At 44.7% G+C, this 17,467-nt stretch overlaps 1 protein-coding gene across 3 annotated transcripts in view; it reads right to left on the reverse strand.

Annotated features, from left to right (window-relative positions):
- The window catches only part of LOC117349890 (nuclear pore membrane glycoprotein 210-like), a 181,897-nt gene that overhangs the window by 70,598 nt on the left and 93,832 nt on the right, over positions 1 to 17,467 (reverse strand). For all 3 annotated transcript variants that reach the window (XM_033923574.1, XM_033923576.1, XM_033923577.1), the window contains 9 exons: positions 16,620 to 16,721; positions 16,368 to 16,496; positions 16,046 to 16,173; positions 14,837 to 14,969; positions 13,513 to 13,575; positions 11,386 to 11,565; positions 11,127 to 11,207; positions 7,485 to 7,616; positions 7,239 to 7,397 (listed from right to left, as the gene is read on the reverse strand). In XM_033923574.1, coding sequence (XP_033779465.1) covers positions 7,239 to 7,397; positions 7,485 to 7,616; positions 11,127 to 11,207; positions 11,386 to 11,565; positions 13,513 to 13,575; positions 14,837 to 14,969; positions 16,046 to 16,173; positions 16,368 to 16,496; positions 16,620 to 16,721 — 1,107 coding nt within the window. The remainder of the gene's footprint in view (positions 1 to 7,238; positions 7,398 to 7,484; positions 7,617 to 11,126; positions 11,208 to 11,385; positions 11,566 to 13,512; positions 13,576 to 14,836; positions 14,970 to 16,045; positions 16,174 to 16,367; positions 16,497 to 16,619; positions 16,722 to 17,467) is intronic.

Here is a 17,467-nt window from a genome sequence, read left to right on the forward strand (position 1 = left end):
TATATTCGCCATCTCCGACGTTGTTTAATGTATTTTATTTAGCGATTTGAAAAAGTAGAAGTTTTAATTTTGTTCCGTTTGTTGCCTGGATACGGGAGCGCTGTATATATATATGCATTTATAATCAATCAAAATGCATACAACAATAAAAAAAAAAAACCTACCCAACATTTCATAAGGGAATAGAACCATACAAAGAAATACCCCCCTCCTACCCTCCCTCCCCCTGGGTGTGTGTGCAATATACCAACAGGAATAAAGGAAAAAACAAGTACAATGAATCCATAAAAGATGTCAAAGGATGCAAAATCCTGAGGGAACGGTATAGTTTAGGGAGTGAAGAACTTTTGTACACAAAAGAGGAACTGGACTTGGGTATGATAGTACATGATGATCTTAAGGTGGCCAAATAGATTGAAAAAGCTAGAAAGATGCTAGGGGATACATAGGGAGAGGAATGACCAGTAGGAGAAAGGAGGTATTGATGCCCCTGTATAAGACTCTGCTGTGACCCCCCCCCCCATTTAGAATATTGTGTACAATTCTGGAGACTGCACCTTCTCAATATGTATACTTTGGACGAAAGGTGGGAGAAAGGAGACGTTTAAATATCTATGTGGCATAAATGCGCATAAGGTGAGTCTCATTTAAAAGGAAGCACCATAACGAGAAGGCATAGGATGAAGTTAACTGGTGTTAATCTAAGGAAATACATTTTTACAGAAAGGGTGATAGATGCATGGAATAGTCTCTGTGGTAGAGGTGGTAGAAACATGTGAAATCTCTTAGGGAGAGGAGGATGCTGCAGATGGGCAGACTGGATGGACCATTTGGCCTTTATCTGCCATCATGTGTCTATGTTTCTATAACCATAAAGTTCTATGACCTCACAATGCAAGTGTTAAGAGACTTATCTTATAACAATAATGCTCTGTGACAGTTGTCTCAAACTCAAACCCTTTGCAGGGCCACATTTTGGATTTGTAGGTACTTGGAGGGCCTCATAAAAAATAGTTAATGTCTTATTAAAGAAGGAGAAATTAGGTTCTTACCTGCTAATTTACTTTCTTTTAGCTTCTCCAGACCAGTAGAGGTTAACTTTACGAATGGGTATATATCTAATCATGACCAGCAGGTGGAGACTGAAAACAAAACTTTGGGACAGTATATACTATCCTCCCTTCTCTATTTCCCTCAGTCTGCCGAATAGCCAAGCAGAACCAAGAACTGGAAAACAGGAAGAAAACAATACTCCGAACAGGAGTAACAAATAACATACCCAAATGCTGTTGGAAAATGCAGAGGAGAAATACCCGAAGGAAAATGTCCCCACAGCTCGCCAGCTAAGCCAGCCGAGCCACAGCCGCTGTTCTTTAATTCTCCCCGGCCCTAGAAAAATACTAGAACCCGCAGCAAAAAACAAAAACTGCCCGCGAAAACAGCCCCAACAACAACAACAACAACAGACAGGGTGGGGACCTCTACTGGTCTGGAGAAGCTAAAAGAAAGTAAATTAGCAGGTAAGAACCTAATTTCTCCTTCTTTAGCACTCTCCAGACCAGTAGAGGTTAACTTTACGAATGGGACGTACCAAAGCAGTCCCTCTCACGGGCGGGACCCCCGAAGGGCCGATACCAGAACACGCTCACCGAACACCGCGTCCCGACGCGCCTGAACATCTACCCGATAATGTCTAACAAATGAATGCAAGGAGGACCAAACCGCAGCCTTACAAATATCCACCGGAGGCACGAGCGACGACTCAGCCCAAGAAGCCGCCTGACCCCGAGTGGAATGAGCCTTGAGAAACTCCGGAACAGGCTGCTGTTTCAGAAGATAAGCGGAAGCAATCGTCTCCTTGATCCAGCGTGCAATAGTAGCCTTAGAAGCGCCAGCTCCCCGACGAGGACCAGCCAGGAGGACAAAGAGATGAACGGACTTCCGGAATTCCTGGGTCCGCTGCACATAAGAGCGAAGGACCCGACCGACATCCAACTTGCGCAGCTGCCGTTGCTCAGAAGAGCCCTCCCGACCACCCAAGACCGGGAGAACCACCGATTGATTGACATGAAAAGGAGAAACAACCTTCGGCAGAAAGGAAGGAACAGGCCGCAAGACGACCCGCTCCCTAGAAAACTCCAAGAAGGGAGCCCTACAAGAGAAAGCCTGCAGCTCAGAAACACGCCTAGCAGAAGTAATGGCCACCAAAAAGACCGCCTTCAAAGTAAGGTCCTTCAAAGAACAGTCGTCCAAGGGCTCGAAAGGCGGGCGCACCAAAACAGAGAGAACCAGATTAAGATCCCAAGAGGGAACCGAGGGCCGTAGGGGAGGCCTAAGCAACTTGGCCGCCCGCAGAAACCGAATCACATCAGGAAGAGCCGATAAACGCTGACCTGACACCAACCCTCGAAAGGCCGACAGGACCGCAAGATGAACCCGGAGAGAAGACCAAGCCAGGCCTCTATCCAGGCCATCCTGCAAGAACTCTAGAATGTTAGGCAGAGAAGCGCGAAAAGAGGTCACTCCCCGCGCCCGACACCATTCCTCAAAGAGACGCCAAACCCGCACATAAGCCCGAGAGGTAGAAAGCCTCCGGGACCCCAACAGTGTAGAGATCACCTTGTCTGAATATCCCTTCTTGCTAAGGCGACCCCTTTCAAGAGCCACGCCGTAAGACAGAAGGGAGACGGGTCGAACATGGGAATGGGACCCTGCATCAGAAGGTCGTCCGAGAGAGGCAGAGGAAGAGGAACCGCCACCAGGTGCCTCACCAGATTCGCATACCACGGACGTCGAGGCCAATCCGGAGCCACCAGCACCACCAAACCCGGATGGTGAACAATGCGAAGAAGCACTCTGCCCACCAGCGGCCAAGGAGGGAACACATACAACAGCCCCTCCGTTGGCCACGGCTGGACCAGAGCATCCAGACCCTCGGCCAGCCCTTCCCTGCGACGACTGAAGAAGCGGGGCACTTTGGCGTTGCCACTCGTGGCCATCAGGTCCATCAGGGGCTGCCCCCAATCTTGCACTATCAACCGAAACGCTCCGGCGCCGAGAAACCACTCTCCTGGATCCAGGAAGTGACGACTGAGGAAGTCTGCCTGAACATTTTCTACCCCGGCTATATGAGAAGCCGAGAGGTCCAGAAGATGGGACTCCGCCCAAACCATGAGCCGAGCCGCCTCCTGCGCCACAGGAGTGCTCTTGGTGCCCCCCTGACGAATGACATAAGCCACCGCCGTGGCATTGTCCGACAGGACTCTGACCGACTTGCCCAGCAAAAGGGAGTGGAAAGCTAACAGCGCCAGCCTGACCGCTCTGGTCTCCAACACGTTGATCGACCAGGAGGCCTCCTCCGCGGACCAGGTGCCCCGAGCTGAGTGGCCCATAAACTGAGCCCCTCAACCGAGGAGACTCGCATCCGTAAGGAGCACCGTCCACTGCGGGAGATCCAGACCCACCCCCTGAACCAGGTGAGGGGTCCGGAGCCACCAGCGCAGACTGCAGCGCGCCAAGCCTCGCAAGGGAACCGGAACATCCAAATCTTGCCTCCGGGGAGACCACCTCCGGAGCAGAGCATACTGAAGAGGACGCATGTGGGCCCGTGCCCACCTCACCACGTCCAGGGACGCCGCCATTGACCCCAGGACTTGGAGGAAATCTCGCGCCCGAGGACCCCGGGACGCCAAAAGCAGGCGAATCTGAGATTGCAATTTGCTCACCCGGGCCTCTGGAAGGAAGACCTTCCCCAAGGAGGTGTCGAACATAACCCCAAGGCACTCCAGACGCTGAGCCGGGACCAACCGACTCTTGGAAAGGTTGACCACCCAGCCCAGCGACCGGAGAAACTCCACCACCCGAGCCGTAACCCGGGAGCTCTCCTGCAACGACTTTGCCCGAATCAACCAGTCGTCCAGGTAGGGGTGAACCAGGATGCCCACCGACCGCAAGACTGAAGCGACGACCACCATTACCGTGGTGAACGTCCGAGGAGCCGTGGCCAGACCAAAGGGAAGCGCACAGAACTGAAAGTGCCGCCCCAAGATCGCAAAGCGAAGGAAGCGCTGATGAGAGGCCCGAATTGGAACCTGCAAGTAGGCCTCCGTCAGATCGAGAGACGTAAGAAACTCCCCCGGCTGAACCGCCAGAATGACCGACCGCAGCGTTTCCATGCGGAAAGACGGAATCTTGAGAGCTCTGTTGACCCCTTTCAAATCCAGGATGGGCCGAAAGGTCCCCTCCTTTATGGCCACCACAAAGTAAATGGAGTACCTGCCGGTGCCCCACTCCGTAGGGGACACCGGCACCACTGCCTCGAGATCTAGCAAACGCTGAAGGGTCTGACGAAAAGCCTGCGTCTTCCATGGAGTCTGACATGGAGAAGCGAGGAAAAGGTCCGGCAGAGAGCGGGTAAACTCCAGAGCGTAACCGTCCCGCACCACCTCAAGGACCCACTGATCGGACGCGATCTCGGCCCATTTGGGGAAAAATTTGCGCAGCCGGGCCCCCACCGGAACCAAAGGGGGCGCCGGCAAGGAGTCATTGCGCAGGACGGGAAGCGGGGGAACCGGCGGAGGGATTCCCTGCCCCCCGACGGGCCCCCCGAAAGGGCTGCATGCGCTGGAAGAACCGACCCCGGGAAAAAAACCCTGAGCCGGGAAAGAAGCAGCCCCACGCCCCGGGCGATACTTGCGAAATTCCCGCAAACGCCCCCGGGCAGCCCCACACCTAGACGCAGGGCGGGCACGGTCCTCAGGCAGACGGGGCACCTTCGAGTCCGTCAGAGTCTGAATCAACTCATCTAATTCCTCTCCAAACAAAAAGACCCCCTAAAGGGAACTTTAGTAAACTTAGCTTTGGACGCAGAATCCGCCGCCCAAGCGCGCAGCCACAAAATACGCCGCGCGGCCACGCCATAGACTTAGCCGAAATCCGCACCAAGTCATAAAGAGCATCTGAGAGGAACGAGGCAGCCATCGCAATCTTCGCTACCTCCTGATCCACTAGAGACCAGTCATCAGACTCCCGATCCAGGACACGCTCAGCCCACCGAAACACGGCGCGAGCGACTAGCTCCCCACAAACAGCCGCCTGGACCCCAAAGGCAGAGACATCAAAATCATACTTAAGAAGTGTCTCTAACGCACGCGCCTCCGAGACCCTAAGAGCAGAACCGTCCATAACAGGCACGGTATGCCGCTTAGGAAGTGCCGAGACCACCGCGTTCCCCATTGGCGAAATTAAGGTAGCCCTACCTCCCTCCGGGACGGGATACCCAAGAGCCAAGGCGCACACCAAACGAAACTGCGCCCATAGGCCACTGCGCCAACACAAAATCCCGCAAATCCTGACGCACAGGAAAAGAGCGGGAAACAGGACAGACCCCCTGAAGCAGAGGGGCCCCCATACGCGGGGTCTCCGGCGGCGCCACTGCAAAAATGCAGCACCAAGGAGACCTGCTACACAGGTCTAAAAGCTCATCCCTCTGAATAAAAAGCGCACCACGGACGCATCTGCTCTGGAAGACGGGAAACCCGCCGCCCCGCTGCCAACAGGCGTCCCCTCTAGAGGATCCTGGAAGCCCGCCAAAGCAGCCAGGTCCTCAACCAGGCCAACACGCTCCTCCGCCCACCAATTCGCAATCCAAGCCCCCCCGCGGGCGCTTGGATGAGGGAGGAGGAAGAGGGGACGCCAAACGAAAAGAGGGAGGCAAAGCCATAGGGGGCGTGGAGGGAAACCCCCCCGAAACCCCCCAGGCGCACGTGGGACCCCCAAAAGTCCGCACAAAGAAAGAAAATAAATTGGGGGCAAAAAACCCCTGGGGGTCCCCAGGGACTCCCTGCCCCAGCAGGGGTCCATGCTGAAACCTGCCCCTGTGTTCGCCATACAGGGGGAAGGTCACCTGAGGTTGCAGACAAAATGGAGGGGCCAGACAAAGAAAATGGCGAAGTTCCCGCCAAAAATGCTCCCTCCATGGCCTGTAGCGGCTGAGAAGACTGAACAGTCTCAGCCGCTAAGACAGGCAAGTCGGCATCAGCTGTCAAAAAATCAGCTGAGAGGGAATCCTTCGGGGAATCCCTCCGTGGGCGGTTGTGGAAGACCGGGCTTCCCCACTGCTCCAAGCCGACTCGCGAGGCACCATCGGCGGGGAGCTCTGGGCGCCTGCAGCCGCTGCCGACGGAGCTCCACCACCTCACCGACCCAAACCGCCGAGTTCAGGCCGGCCGCGAGTGCCTCGCGGCTGGACTCAATTGTGTCCTACTCCCCCGGAGAAGGGCACAATTGCTCCATACGCGACCTAGTTATAAAAAAGTGCCGGTTACATGAAAAAATACAGTAAAATACAGTTTTCTTAAAGGGAAACAACCCTTCAGACCAGCACTACCTCAGGATTTTTTTTTTTTTTTTACAGAACAGACTCCACAGGCTCTCGAAGCAATATGCCTTGCTTGACTTAGGGGGCAAGGCTTACTGCTGAGGCTCCTCTAAAAAAATGTGGGGAGGTGGAGGAAGTGGGGGGAGGGACCCCGCTCGTGACCCGCCGGGTTTGACACCCCCGAGGTCGGACGGACCCCCAAACAGGGCCCGACCAAGCTCCGTCCGGCCAAAAACAGGGACAATAAACCCCTAAACAAATTCCAACAGCCCTACCAAGAGAGATGGGTACAGATCACTCAACACCTGCTGGAGACTGAAAGAAGACTGAGGGAAATAGAGAAGGGAGGATAGTATATACTGTCCCAAAGTTTTGTTTTCAGTCTCCACCTGCTGGTCATGATTAGATATATACCCATTCGTAAAGTTAACCTCTACTGGTCTGGAGAGTGCTAAAGAAATGACAATTTTGCATGAGGTAAAACTCTTTATAGTTTATAAATCTTTCGTTTTGGCTAAGTCTTAATAATAATAATATTGTCTTTTATAGCTAAAGAGACATATGATCAAGAAACTGTTTTAGTTTATTTTTGTGATTATGATAAACATACCGAGGGCCTCAAAATAGTACCTGGTGGGCCGCATGTGGCCCCTGGGCCGCAAGTTTGAGACCACTGCTCTGTGATCTCACAATGCAGATGTAAAGAGCCTTGGCCTATAGGGAGAGAAGGAGATAGTGGATGCTGTGCATAAAAATACTTATATCTTAAATGAGAATGACATTACTCCTGAGCTTTGCTTGAGCGAGGACTGTTTCCTGGGATAAACTGGAGAGCCCGAGACTGGTGAGAGTCACTTACCAGTATCTGCACTTCATCACACAGTTGTGTGATATTGCCTTCAAACTGCCCTGTGGACACATTCAGGGTCTGTACCATCACTTTAAGACCAGTTCTACCAGCAGCCACTGTTTGCACGATCATGGCAAAGTTATTCTCTGCGAGAAGCTGTAGAGACACCTGTGGAGAAAAAAATCAATGCTTATACCCCAGGATCTGGAGAGTGCCTATTCGAGGAACAAGCATGACGTCTGGGGGATGGCCTACCTCTTTGTGCCTTGTCACCAGGTTCATGACATCTCGTTTGCTCATTGACCAGTGAAACTTCAACCTTGGTCTTGAATTACTGAAGGAAAATGGAGTCTGGGTGCTGGTTACCCCTACGACATAGACAGGCATCTACAAGGGGAGGCATCATGAAGAGTTTCCAAGTTTTATTTTTATTTTAATTTTTTATTCATTTTTACATCTTACAACAAATGTATCAGAAAATATCATTTGAACTTACACAATAACATTTGATTAGCTTTCATGTACAACTTATAGAATTTAAACCCTCTCTCCCATCCCTACTAATTCATATATCATATTGTATAATATTTATAATACTCTAAACATTTAATATTATACCAAATCAAAAAATCCTCCCTCCCCATCCCTCACTTTACAATTGTATTAATAAGGGAAAAATTATATTTACTCATCACAATATTCTATTTATTGAAATTTCCTTTTTGCATAGCTAATGTTCTTTCCATCTTATATATATGACATAAAGAGTTCCACCAGAAACTGTAGTTAAGTCTACTCCAATTTTTCCAATTAAACGTAATTTGTTGAATGGCTACACCTGTAATAACATTATTTTTTTTGCAGAAATTTGACTTTTCCTCATTGACATTCCATCCAAGTTTTATTTGATTAAATGCTTATATAATTTCTTTTTTTTCCAAATTCTTTATTCATTTTTCCATCTTACATCAAGAACACAATATTACATCATTTAAACCTTATAAATATTACTTGCATTTCTTCTAACATCATCTTAAAAACATAAATTTATACCCTCCCCACCCACCCTTCCCACAAATATTTTATTCAAAAATATCATATATTATATTCTTAATTATTGATCATACCTTTAATATAACTTTATACCCTCCCCCCTATGTATAAGAGTACTTTCAGTGTATAATGGTGTCTAATCATTGCAATAATTTGTCAATGGCCCCCATATCTTTTTAAAAATTGTTATAATTCCCTCTTTGTATGGCAATTGTTCTTTCCATTTTGTAAATGTGGCACAACGAATTCCACCAGAAGGTATAGTTAAGTCTGCTGTAATTTTTCCAATTACTGGTAATATGTTGTATGGTGACTCCTGTCATGATCAATAAAAGTTTATTATTACTTGATGAAATTTGACTTTTTGTTCTCATTGATAATGCTACATGGTTTTCTAATAAAAAATTAACTTGAGTCCAAATTGATTTCCAAAATGCCATGATACAGGGACAATAGAATATTAAATGATCTAAAGTCCCTGCTTCCAGATTACAATGCCAGCATCTATTAGACCTAGAGCTATCTAACTTTTGTAATCTAACTGGGGTCCAAAATGCTCTAGGTAAAAGGAAAAACCAAGTTTGTCTCATAGATGCGGACACCGTACATCTCATTCTCCAAGACCAAATTCGTGGCCATTGAGACGCAGTAATTTGATGCTTTATCTCAGTGCTCCAGATGTCCCTAAGTCCATTTTTAGGTTGTTTTTTTTATTTATAAATCCGTTTATCAATTTATACCACTGTGTGGCCTGGTGACCGAAGAAGTCCACCTGAAAGCATAAGAATTCCAGACTATACTGATTATTGAGATTTTTCCATTCAGGGAACCCCTCCTTTTTTTTTTTTTCAAGATCTTTATTCATTTTTCATCTTTTTTTTTTTTAATATTTTATTTATTAATTTTTCATTCTTACAACAATTGAATCACACATAATATAATTAATAATTTAATTCATTTTTCATCTTATAAAAAGTGTTCAATATTACAACATTAAAAAAATTATACATGTCACTTAAACAACTTTCAATTAAAATCTCAACAAGAAAAATTTATTCCCACCCCCCTACCCAACAAGAATTATGAAAATCTTTATTCATCACTCCATCCAATATTAAGATCACAATATAGTAACATTGATATCATATACACATCTCATGCAATTCTTTAAATCACATCTAGAAACACATTTATACCCTCCCCTCCCTCCCTCCTTCCCACCAATATTATAATCAAAAGATTCATATCAATATTAACAATTGATCATCCATAATCGCCCCTATGCATAAATGTATTTTCTATGAATAAAGGTGTCTAGTCATTGCAAAAATTTGTTAATGGCCCCCAAACCCTTTTAAAATTATTATAACTACCGTTTTGTGTGGCAATAACTCTTTCCATTTTATAAATATGGCATAGCGAATTCCACCAGAATGTATAACTTAATCTATTGCAATCTTTCCAATTGCTGGTAATATGTTGTATGGCGAACCCTGTCATGATCAATAAAAGTTTATTATTACTTGAAGAAATTTGACTTTTTGTTCCCATTGACATCCCAAACATTATTGTATCGTATGACAATGCTACATGGTTTTCTAACAAACAATTAACTTGAGACCAGATTGATTTCCAAAATGCCATAATATAAGGACAATAGAATATCAGATGATCTAGCTTGCTTCAGTTGCAACCATCTAAAGCTTTGTGATTTATTAAGACCATATTTATGTTGCAACTGTGAAAAGTCAAGCAGCTTACCATTTGAAATAACATTGCTCAAAATTCGTATACCTACAATCATCCAATGCTTCCAGATGACCTTAAATCCGCCAATTTGAATCTTGGAGTTTAACCATATAGTTTGATTTGTTGATTTATAGATTGGAATAGGCATTAAATTACTAACATATCGGAGAGTTTTCCATGTATCCATAAAAATTCTGTTTTCTTTATATAATCTAGGCATTTTAATACTAAGTACATGACATAATCATAAAGGGAACATGAGTCACCATTCCAACCACAACCAATCTGGGGTATTATCAATGAGCTCTGTAAGTCAGTACATACCCAATACATACCCTGTCGCAAAATATAGGCTTGATGATACCTATAGAAATTTTATTTATTTATTTATAGAAAATTTTATTTAATTTATCTCATAGAATATTTGTCATTATTTTTATTATAATTGTTATGTGTATTGGGAGGGGAGGGAAAAGAAGGATTTAAATTTTAACAACAATTATTATACATATTAGGTAATACAGATATTTTAGGTATTATTGTTTATAAATACAGAATAATATATTGTATTTACAGTGATACATGAAAGGAATTCAAGTGTATGTTTTATGTGATCTTTTAAAATTTCTCTGTTACACTTGTTGATATATGAAAATAAATACAAAATTTAAAACAAAAAAAAAAGAAATTGGGAAAATTTACCCCACCCTCCGCAATTCTAGGAGTTTTGCCCAACATTCCCATCTGATAACAAACTACAGGCAATATAATTTCTAAGCAATTTACATTAAAAATAATATTTACAAAGAAGACATAAAAACAATACTAATGTTAATACTGACTTACAAGAAGCATAAGGACAGAAGGGGGAGAACTACAATTTTAAAAGTAAAGAAACATTCAAGGTAAACACACTAAGGGAGAGGAGGGTTTTTTTTAAAGCCTTATAAGGCTAGTTTCTGGTATTTTAAAGAGTCTATCTATATATCCCTGTTAATGGAGCAAGGTGAGGGAATGACTGGTCCCCGTTTACAGCATTCTGTGGTAATCTGTCGCTTCAGGGAGGCATACATTATTGCTGAAGGCTTTACTAACCTTGGTTCCTGTTATCAGACGTGTTGCTGGTGTATGAATTCTTACTGCCCGCAGCTGAACAACTTCAACTTCTATAGAATCCTACAAAGGAGAGTGTGAATCAAGCAGTGAATTAAGGGGATGGTGGGTGTCTCAGAATGGACCATATAATCTCACAAAAGGAGTATTGGGAGTATGTCATATAATGTGACCCTCCCACGTAAAAGAGGAATCTCAAAAGAGAAATGAGGGGTAAGAGCAGATCATGACTGATGGCTACCTGTGAGAAGACGATAACTCTGCCCGTGTCCTCATCTACTGCCTGAATGGTCCCATTCACTGTGGCTGTGCCAATCTTTAGAGCTGTGACCTGCCCAAGACGATTCACCACAGCAACTGTCTTGTTACTGATGGAAAAGTGAATGATGGACTGAGGCTGAGGTCCTCCTTCTGACATCACCTGCAACATACAGAACCTTTATTCCAGAGTTGCTCTGTATCCCACAGCTCAGACTTCCTGTACAGTCCTACAAATGAAAACATTTACTCATCAACTCCCTTCTGCAGTGAACATAAGCCTTAATGTGTCAGACCAATAGTCCATCAAGCCCAGTAGCCCGTTCTCACAGTGGCCAATTCAGGTCACTAGTACCTGGCCAAAACCCAAGGTGTAGCAATATTCCATGCTAGCAAGCAGTGGCTAACCCCGTGGTCTTTCTCAATAACAGACTATAGACTGCTTGATTTTTCACAGTTACAACATAAATTTGATTTTTTTTTTTTCAAATTCTTTATTCATTTTTCCATCTTACATCAAGAACACGATGTTACATCATTTAACCTTAAAAACATCACTTGTATTTCTTATAACATAATCTTAAAAACATAAATTCATACCCTCCCTACCCATCTTTCCCACAAATATTTTAATCAAAAATGTCATATAAATATTGTATTCTTATCTATTAATCAAATCTTTTTGTCATGATTAAATGCCATTTTAGTATTGGGAGGGGGAGGGATACAAATATAGGTTTCTTATTATGAATGAAGGGCTTTGAGGGAGGGTGGGGAGAGGGCTACATTTGTATGTTTAGATTATAATGATAAGATATGCAAGTGCTCTGATTAATTGTGTTTATTATGATTGTTATACACTTGATGAAAATTTTAAAAATGAATAAAGAATTTAAAAAAATAAAAAAAAAATCAAATCTTTAATATAACTTTATACCCTCCCCCCTCTCCCCTATGTATGAGAGTACTTTCATTGGCTAAATGGTGTCTAATCATTGCAATAATTTGTCAATGGCCCCCAAATCTTTTTAAAATTGTTATAATTCCCTCTTTGTATGGCAATTGTTCTTTCCATTTTATTTGGAATGTCAATGAGGAAAAAAAGTCAAATTTCTGCAAAAAATAATAAGTTATTACTTATTATGACAGGTATAGCCATTCAACAAATTACATTTAATTGGAAAAATTGGAGTAGACTTAACTACAGTTTCTGGTGGAACTCTTTATGTCATATATATATATATATATATATTTATAAATATAAGATGGAATGAACATTAGCTAAGCAAAAAGGAAATTTCAATAAATTTCAGGAGGTTTGGGGTCCATTAATAGAATATTGTGATGAGTAAATATAATTTTTCCCTTATTGATACAATTGTAAAGTGAGGGATGGGGAAGGAGGGTTTTTTGATTTGGTATAATATTAAATGTTTAGAGTATTAGAAATATTATACAATATATTATATGATATATGAATTAGTAGGGATGGGAGAGAGGGTTTAAATTCTATAATTTAAGTTGTACATGAAAGCTAATCAAATGTTATTGTATAAGTTCAAATGATATTTTCTGATATATTTGTTGTAAGATGTAAAAATGAATAAAGAATTAAAAATAATAAAAAAATAAGACCATGGACTTTTCCTCCAGGAACTTGTCCAAACCTTTCTTAAAACCAGCTACGCTATCTGCTCTTACCACATCCTCTGGCAACACGTTCCAGAGCTTAACTATTCTCTGAGTGAAAAAAAATTTCCTCCTATTGGTTTTAAATGTATTTCCCTGTAACTTCATCGAGTGCCCCCTAGTCTTTGTAATTTTTGATGGAGTAAAAAATTGATCCACTTGTACCCGTTCTACTCTACTCAGGATTTTGTAGACGTCAATCATATCTCCCCACAGCCATCTCTTTTCCAAGTTGAAGTGCCTGTCCCATAACCAAGAGCTCCCCTCTGTAGCACTGTCTTTAATCCAAAACTTACTTAATTCAGAACTCCCTACTGCAATAGCATAAGAGCCATTCATCTCGGGATGAATGGATTAATGATGAAAGGAAATAAAGGAGAGGACGGAGCCCCTGTCTTGTGATTCATTTTTTCAGCCTCACCTGCATCATGTTCTGGGGAATGAGAGTCATTTTCTGAGGGATGAGCCTGAATGGTGGAAAGACCTAGAGAGGAAAGTTGCATAAACTGAATTGGTCAAAGGAATTTAGCATTACCATTGTGCTAGATATCAAATCACCAGGTGCAGCACCCAGTATCTATGGCTGGGAAGTTATGCTGCCTGCTTTACCAGGAGATCAGAGCATGTGCTTCTGACTGCATGTGGGAATTGGAGAGTGGTCCCCGTGGCTGTATGAGGTGAGGGCAATCAGACAGTGGCCACAGTGGCTGCATGAGGCGAGGGCAATCAGAGAGTGGCCACTTTGGCTGCATGAGGCAAGTGCAATAGAGTGGCAACCATAGCTGTATGAGGTGAAGGCAATCAGAGTGGCCACAGTGGCTGTATGAGGTGAGGGCAATCGGAAAGTGATCATATTAGCTGTATGAGGCGAGGGCGATCAGAGAGTGGCCACCGTGGCTGTATGAGGTGAGGGCAATCAGAGAGTGGCTGCTTTGGCTGCATGAGGTGAGGGCAATCAGAGTGGCCACAGTGGCTGTATGAGGTGAGGGCAATCGGAGAATGGCCACAGTGACTGTATGAGGTGAGGGCAATCGGAGAGTGGCCACAGTGGCTGTATGAGGTGGGGGCAATCGGAGAGTGGCCACCGTGGCTGTATGAGGTGAGGTCAATCAGAGAGTGGCTGCATGAGGTGAGGGCCATCAGAGTGGCCACAGTGGCTGTATGAGGTGAGGGCAATCGGAGAGTGGCCACAGTGGCTGTATGAGGCGGGGGCAATCGGAGAGTGGCCACAGTGGCTGTATGAGGCGAAGGTGAGGGAGATCAGAGAGTGGCAACAGTGGCAATATGGGGAAAGGATGAGATCAGAGAATAGTCACCATAGCTGTATTGGGTGAGGGAGAGCAGAGAGTGGCCATAGTGATTGTACATGTAAGGGAGATTGGAGAATGGTGGCCAGTACGGAGTGGGTATGAGGGAGATTGGAAACGATGACTGCACCTGGGAATTAGAGCTTGGAGAATAGTGACAATGAGTACACCTGGGGATCAGAGATTTGCCACAGCGACTGTAGGGGTGGGTACAGAGGTGAGGAAAATTGGAGAGTGGTGATGATGACTGCATCCTGGGATATAAGAGTGGCCACAGCGATACTACAGGATGGGAGTGGGGTGAGAAATCAGTGTGGTGATGGTGACTTCAACCTAGTATTGAAGTGTGGCCTCAGTGGCTATGGGATGGGATGAGAGTGGGGATGAGGGAGATTGGTTATGGTGACAGCATCAGGTGGCTGGTGCTACTGCTGTTACCTCCACTCGTCGCGGAACTGAATGGAGTTTTCTTCCCATCTTATCTCGGGCTGTGAGTAGAAGAGTTGTCTGTCCCACAGACACTGCTCGAAGCAGGAACGCAGATGAGCTTTTATCCTGATCATCCATTGCCCTGGAAAAGAAAGACTTGAGAGCATGTAGGAAACGCCACAAATTTGAAAGGAGTGGGGGAGAGAGTCATCAATCCAAACACAGAGCTGGAAGACAGAATGACATATCAGTTCACAGCCAGATCCAGAGGCAAATGCCATTCCACATCCTGAAGTGGGGGCTCTAAGTCCAAGGACGGGGCAGAGATAGTTCACAATCAGTGTCACCACATGGTGTCATACCCAGAGCTTGGCAAAGGAACAGAAGCCGGAGGTGGAGTTTGAATGGTTACCAAGGGGATAATTTAGAATGACCCACATTTGCCAGTTTTCAAACAGAAACCACTCTGTTATGTCATACGCTAAAAATTAGTGGCCATACAATGTGCACCATTCCTGTCCCCACAAATAATCGTGGGAAACCATCTCCATGTCATTCTTTAAGGAGGGAAGAATCAAAGTATGAATGGGCACAACTACTGACCCTCAAGCCGTGCATTAAAGAATGCTGATGTAGAAGGACTGAGGTTGAGATAACTGAAGAATGACACGGGATTGTTTCCCACAGTTATCCATTTTAATTTCCCCAACCTTTTGTTCTTCTCTTTAAGTCTTTTCTTTTCTTTCTATCAATTGTAGTTCTAACCCCTTCTTCCCTTCTGTCCCTTTTCGTATGTGTCCTCAAATCGTTTTTTCTCTTGGTTTGTTTTAGACTAAATTATATTTTAATTGGTATATAGTTAAGGCATTTTTGAACACCGCCTAGAAGGTTCGAGTAGGCGGTATAATAAATTTGAAATAAACTTGAAACTTGACGGGAACGGTGATGAATTTTGTCACTGTGTCATTCTCTAGTACACTGCCCTGACATCACCTCTTTAATCTGGCTACCTATCCACACACTATGGAGCTTGGCACAGGAGGGAATTTCAACTGAGCCATATTACCCAGGTACATGGGTTGAGAATTATCCTGCCACACATGGCCACATTTTTTGGAAGATCAGCTTTGGCTAAATATCTGACAAGAAAATGTGGCAGGCAGTTATGGATCTCTTTCACTATTCTGCTCAAATGATGTTCAAATAAATCCGACTCACGCCAGTGTAACAATGGAGGAGGCAGCCTGTAGCTTCAAGTACATGTTCCTGAAATATTTATTCAGGAAAGGTTGTTTGTATGTGTCAAGAACTCTCAGGGTGACTATAGCAGTCTTGCCAATTTCAATCTGGAAAATAAATAAAAAAATTTTGCTGGATTTCTCTAAACCAACATGATGATACTGGGCAAAAGATCTGTTCAGGTATCACACAGTGCAGAGGAGCAAATTACAATTGCTCACAAATTATAGAAATTTCAGAGGAGAAAGGATGAATACATACATTGCATAATCTTACAAGAGTTATGCTGAATATGCCTCACCTTGTCAACTACATCCACATCCAGGTCAAATATATCTGAGACACGCAGTGATGCCAGTGCTGGCCCCTCAAAGGCCAAACACAAGTCATAGACAGCCATGGTGAGAGCTCCAGGATGCACGGGCGTGACCTGTAGAGGACAAGACAATGCAACATCTCTATTTAGATTCCCAGATCAAGAGCATCATCACTGACCCTCACTGAGACAACAGCAACTCGGAGCTCACTCCAAACCATCCTCTGCCCATCTCACCTGAACCCAGCTGTCAGTTTCCTTGTAAGAAATGTTCACAATTTCATTGTCACTAACATTCACCAGGAAGTAGCCTGACCCCTCCACCAGCAAAAAGATCTCCTATGACAAAAAAGGACAGTTTTATAAATCAAACACTGGCTCTCCCTCCCCTTTAGTTGCAGAATCCAGGTATGTTTCTCCTTCCCCTCCCCCCAGTTGTGGGATTTAGGCATGGCCTTACCCCCTTGCCATGTGACCCTCTACTCATATCACAGCATCAGTCATGAGATTCAGGCATCCCTCCCCAGGCACATCATCAGATAGTGTCCAGCCCACTTTCCCTTATCAGTTCCTTTATTCAGGGTCTGCTCTTTACATAGCAGTAATGAGATCCAGGTACAGCCTTCCATTGATTTTAAAAACCAGACACGGCCTCTCCCACCCTCCCCTTACTAGGACTCAGGTAAAGGCACCATTTTCCTGTTAGTGATCTGTAACCTATTGCTAAAATTGTCCTTAGTACCTGGAGACTGGCCAATGCTAAGCTGATTTTTAAAAAAGGTTCCAGGGTAGGGTTTCCAGATTTAAAGAAGGAAAAACCTGGACACAAGGTCCCGCCCTGTCTTGTTCTGTTTTCAACCCACCCCGTTCTGCCTCCAGCCCCACCCCCATAAAGCCACTTCTCTTTTACCCGACCTCCAGGCTGCATCTGTAGGGCCTCCAGCATACGCAGAAGCAGGCAACATCATCTGTGCATGCTTGTTGAAGGCCCTCCAAATGCAGCCGGAGCTTGGAGGCTTTCCAAAACCTGGACAAACTGACAGGCTTTGGAAAGTCCGTCCGGAAACCTGGACAGTTCTCTAAAA

This window comes from Geotrypetes seraphini, chromosome 16 (genome assembly GCF_902459505.1).
Source record: "Geotrypetes seraphini chromosome 16, aGeoSer1.1, whole genome shotgun sequence".
In the NCBI taxonomy this organism is placed as follows: domain Eukaryota; kingdom Metazoa; phylum Chordata; class Amphibia; order Gymnophiona; family Dermophiidae; genus Geotrypetes; species Geotrypetes seraphini.